The following is a 5,345-nucleotide window of genomic DNA, read 5'->3' on the forward strand; positions in this document are numbered from 1 at the left end:
GGGGCAAAACTGAGGGCACAGCCCAGCCTGGCAACCCCAGGCGTCTCGGCACCGACTTGATCCTAAACCAACTTCTCTCCTTTCCCCACGGCAGGAGGGTACGAAGCCTTCTCTTCCGCCTGCTCTGAGCTGTGCACCAAGCCATCGCCTCCCACGGGCCTCAGCCTGCCCCTGAGCGCCAGCAGCGTGCCCGACAGCGCCGACTCGGGCTGCAGCTCGTGTGGCACCCCGCTGTACGACCAGGTGGGTAGGACGCGAGCGGCGGGGGGAGGCGGGGGGGGGAAAGCAAGCGGATTGCAAAGGGGGGAGAAGCTGTTGGACATTGCAGAATGCAACCATCTGATCGTCTCTCCCCGTCTCTCCTCTCAGGGTGGCCCCGTGGAAATCCTGCCATTCCTCTACTTGGGTAGTGCCTACCACGCCTCCAGAAAGGACATGCTGGATGCCTTGGGGATCACGGCGTTAATCAACGTCTCGGCTAACTGCCCCAACCATTTTGAGGGGCACTACCAATACAAGAGCATCCCAGTGGAGGACAACCACAAGGCGGACATCAGCTCCTGGTTTAACGAAGCCATTGATTTCATAGGTAAATGAGCTATCCCCCGGCGTCTGTGCTTCTAAGCACTGAGCGGGCATTATTACCCTTGTGGCAGAAAACTCGGATGAGCTCCCCCAGTCGGGTCTAAATTTAAGATGCATCATGTTTCCTCAGGAATTAAAATAAAGAAAATCAGCAGCTATCCCTTATGGGTGCTCCCTGAAGGCTGTATTACTGAGAGCTGAGGATCTTTAGAGCAGTGGTTCTCAACCTTTTCTCTCTTTTTGTACCAGGACCCATTTGTAAACATCAGTGGCTAGTCCTGACCCAGTGCCCCCTGCCCCAGTGTGTGGGGCAGGGAGTGGGTGGATATGAGGCATGGGGGGCCCCAAGCAGCCCCTTTCAGGCTGGAACTCTGCCTGCCTGCAAGGGAAAAGCCATAGCTTCCCACACTTTTTTTTTTTTTTTTTTTTTTTCTCCTTTTTGAAGGAGGATTCCTCTTTAAAATTTTGTTTATGGTCCTTTCATACATTCTTGTGACCCACTTTTGGGTCATGACCCACAGGTTGAGAAGCACTGCCTTAAAGGATCCTGAAGGTTTTTTAGAATCAAAACCTCTGCTATATGCCTCTCTCAGGACAGGGGTCCATTTTGTCTGCAAAAGTGCCATGGACTCTTGGAGTGCTAAGGAAGTAAAATATTAAATATAAGTACAATAGCATGAAATAGCAAGGCGTGTTTCTGTAGCTTTTGCAGCAGCATGACCCAGGCATTTAAATGAATCATTTGTATTTCAGACTCTGTTAAAAACGATGGTGGAAGGGTATTTGTGCACTGCCAAGCTGGCATCTCCCGATCGGCAACCATCTGCCTCGCTTATCTCATGCGGACCAACAGAGTCAAACTGGATGAAGCCTTTGAGTTTGTGAAACAGAGGAGAAGCATCATTTCCCCAAACTTCAGCTTCATGGGCCAGTTGCTGCAGTTTGAGTCCCAGGTCCTAGCCCCAAACTGCTCAGCAGAAGCTGGAAGCCCAGCCATGTCTGTATTGGACAGAGGGGCATCAACAACCACAGTCTTCAATTTCCCTGTCTCCATCCCTGTACATGCATCATCCAGTGCATTAAGCTATCTTCAGAGCCCCATCACCACTTCTCCCAGCTGCTGAAAGGCAGATAAGAATTTGTTCAGAACTCAGAGACTTGACCCTTGTTATTTAAAAAGTGCAATAACTCTGGGGACAGTGTCATCGGTCATTTTCATTCTCATTGTGCTCATCCATCATTCAGAACAACACATTATTACTAATCAGAAGGAGCTTATCTGGCTCCAGAGAGCTAGGTTCATTCTGACTTGACTGACAATTTTTTTGACCAAATCTGGACATCTACCAAGAAGTCAAAAGGACATTGCTTCCTTCTATTCCATCTTTGTCTTCTGTCAGTTCTAAACCTAGTCTGTGTTAAGTAGCACACTCACCAGTATTTCCATTCCTGGACATTCAAAGCAAGTGACACTGTCCCTTTTTATACAAGTCCTATTATTTATTTATTTTTATGTAAATGTGTTGTCTCTGCCTTCACAAGCCTGAAGCTTCATTTCTAGAGAAACCAAATACCTCAGTATTTTTTTTTTGGTACTGTAATCCTGTACATACATCTTAAACAGTTCCCACTTCCCAAGCACTGACGTGAGAGCACCAGATGAGTGCTTTTTTGAGTTGCCAAGGGTTGTATGTTTGCTGATTTTATTTATGATGTGAAATAATATATTTCTTCTTATGAAGACATAGTTTTGCTACACAATTACTACTTTTTATACAAACAGAATAAATTATGATATTTCTATTGAAATCTTCAAACTATTATTCTATGTATTTCTTTGCCCTATGCTGAAACCTTTTCTAGGATGTCTCCCAGAGGAGGCTACAGGCTACCACACAGTAGAAAAATCCTGGGTTCTCATCCTGCTGTTCAACTCTGACCTCAGGCAAGTCATTCAACCTCCTCCTCTCAATCAACACAGCTGGAAAAATGGTTGTGAAAAGCTTATGTTAGCTAGATTCTGCTTTTGAGCTAAATTATGGACGAACACAAACACAAGGCCTGTGGCTCAGTTATTGGTGTAAGACCTAGACTTTGTCACTGCTTCATTAGGGCAATTTAAGTCAGATTCTCAGCTGCATAAATTGATGTTGATCCTATTGATGTCCACATAACTATACCAGTTTACACCAGCTGAGAATCTGACACCTGGCTACCCTACCGTGAACAAAATTAGGTCTCTTCTGACCACAGCTTCTTTACTTAACTTTGAAGATGTTAAGAATAAGTCTAAAAATTGGCCTGCTGCTGACAGTTGTCCCATATTCGTAATACGTGCCTCTAGCAGTCTGGTAACTTGTTAATTATTTATTTATTTATTTATTTATTTTCCATCCCTGAGTGTTCCTATTTGCTGCTCAACAGTATCTCTGGTACCCCAGTTAAGATGCCATATTCACAACACATTGTAAACAAATCTTGGCATGTCAACATCAGTACAAAGAAACTGCACTGTGTTGAAAACAAACATCTTATTTCTCACGTGGCACCAAATTCTTTTTGCTTCAGGTTTTGAAAAAAATATCGACTTTGACTCATCTCCATCAACCCAGTGGAAAAATGGGGTTGAGAAAAGGTAAGGACCTCACTATACTTTACTTCAAAGCTAAGCTTTGCATGAATATTCAAAATTTACAGTGAGGTAACTAAGACCACAGTGTATTCTACTTTTATGCATGGTGTAACACAGAAAAGGAGGAGCTAATCAAAATGTCTGCCTCCTCCCCAAGGTAAAATGTGACTATAATAGACAATGAAGTGGTATGAGGTCAGCTAGCACCTACTGGGTGGTGTTGGAAATGTGCTGGGGACAATAATTGTTTTACTATCCATGTGCCAGCTGAAGCTGTTGGCAGAGGGTGGGTACAACCATGACCTCACCTCCATCCCTACATATGTGGGGTTATTAATATTGCTTACAATGCTAGTCTTGTGTTCTAGAGAATGCCACAGCTACAAATGTGACTTACCCACCTGGAAGGGCTTAGGCAAGGCAGGCTCTGTGTCAAAATTCAGTGTATCAAATCCTACTCTTGGATAACTGTGTGGTCCTAGAGGCACAGGAGGGTAGGGTTTCACCCTGAATGTCCACCTGAAATGAAGTAACTTATTTATGAAGATGGCTCTAGAGCCCAGTGTTTATATATGTGCTTTTGTGAAGTACAAGCTGCTGTTTACCCCCACAACCATTGCCAAGCCAGACCCTATGCAGGGTATTGCTGTGTAGAGTCCTGTGAGACACCTGAAGTGTTAATGGCGGTGTTAAAAATCTAGGGCTGCTCCCCTGGGAGAAGGTGTCCTTGAACATTCACATGATGCACTGCTGTGCCTGAAACTCAGGTGAATCAGCTCTGTCATCAGTATCCTACATAGGCAGTCAGCAAGCCACAACCTGATCCCAAGGGACACAAATAGAATAGCAAAAGGGAAGAACTGAAGAGCCCCTTCTTCTCCTAAAATTCGTTGCATAGGTGAGACTCGACTGATATCAAATAATCTTCCCCCACTCTGCAAACCCTAGAGGACTCCCAGCCCCCTTTTCTTTTTGCACGGACATTCTCTTGGCAGGTATTGTTGTTCCATGGATTTATGCCCAGCAGTGTGTTTCCTTTAATATGAGTAAGGCTACTTCTGAATACATGAGTCTCTTTATACCTGCAGAGCAAAGCTTGTATTTTTCCATACAACAACCTTGGCAGCCCCAGTCACGGAACTAATGATAATAATAAAAAACCCTGCCTGTTGATCACAATTCAAACAGAATTTCACTTCCTGTCACCTGGGGAGGCTTGTTTATGTGTTACTTAAAACAATGAAACTCAGTACCTGAGCGGCAACCCATTTTTATAAACCTAAACAGGCACTTGACAGAGGGGCACAAATAGAGAGCTGCTTTAACAAAAATCACTTTCCTAAAAACAAGCCAATTTCAGCTAATTCAAACTCCCTCTGCCAGGTGCAAACATAACTCTGTGTTTATAATCTTCCTCGGGACCCCTGGCCCAAGCAAAGCTGGGATCCCAGTGTGCTACGTGGTCTACAGCTACAGCCAGAGCATAGCTGTGTGGCTGTGCATGCTGAGCAGTGGCAGTGAATGGGGTGGCAGCCAGGCCAGCAGCATAGGGGACTGCTACTTCTGCATCTCGCCCCACTCCTTCCCCAATAGTTATGGTCCTGGGTACACAGAAGTATACAGGCCTACCATGAGTCTAGAGTCCAAAAAGAACGGGAAAAGAGAGGGATGACTTGCAGACAGAATGGAAAGTGCTAGCAGCTGTTATTTTAGCACCACAATTTGGGGGGAGAGGGAGGAGGATGTAGTGGGGTTTACTTGAGAGAAGCTTTGTTAAAAAGAAAGACAAGGAATGGTGGAAACCTCTAGGGCACATGCAAAGATGAGGGGAGGCGGTTTGAAGAGCAGGCATGGATGGAAGCTGAGCTGAAGAGGTGGTTAGACAGAGGATATGGAGGCTTGGGGCAAACACACAGGGCAGAGAAAGACAATCTTATCTGTATAATTCGTAATGTTATTTTCAGGGGGTTAACATGGCTAACTACATTTTGTCTTCTGGGGAGGAAGCCTAGGTGATTTAAATATGTGTTTACTCTAAATGCTCAGGCTTGTCTTTTCCCTTCTGCTCTCTGGTATATGTTCTTTAGGGTTTGCATTGGCATTTGCTCAGGATGTCCAACACACTCTT

At 45.0% G+C, this 5,345-nt stretch overlaps 1 protein-coding gene and 1 long non-coding RNA gene across 2 annotated transcripts in view; both read left to right on the forward strand.

Annotated features, from left to right (window-relative positions):
* The window catches only part of DUSP1 (dual specificity phosphatase 1), a 2,761-nt gene extending 367 nt beyond the window's left edge, over window positions 1-2,394 (forward strand). The window contains exons 2-4 of the mRNA XM_006021086.2: window positions 67-243; window positions 370-589; window positions 1,339-2,394. Of these exons, the coding sequence (XP_006021148.1) occupies window positions 67-243; window positions 370-589; window positions 1,339-1,709 (768 nt within the window). The 3' untranslated portion in view covers window positions 1,710-2,394. The remainder of the gene's footprint in view (window positions 1-66; window positions 244-369; window positions 590-1,338) is intronic.
* Window positions 2,395-3,149: 755 nt separating this feature from the next.
* Window positions 3,150-5,345, forward strand: part of LOC106722040 — a 16,082-nt gene continuing 13,886 nt past the window's right edge. Inside the window, exon 1 of the long non-coding RNA XR_001357811.2 lies at window positions 3,150-3,220. This is a non-coding gene — a long non-coding RNA (uncharacterized LOC106722040). The remainder of the gene's footprint in view (window positions 3,221-5,345) is intronic.

The sequence above is a fragment of the Alligator sinensis genome, unplaced genomic scaffold (assembly GCF_000455745.1).
Source record: "Alligator sinensis unplaced genomic scaffold, ASM45574v1 scaffold360_3, whole genome shotgun sequence".
NCBI lineage: Eukaryota > Metazoa > Chordata > Crocodylia > Alligatoridae > Alligator > Alligator sinensis.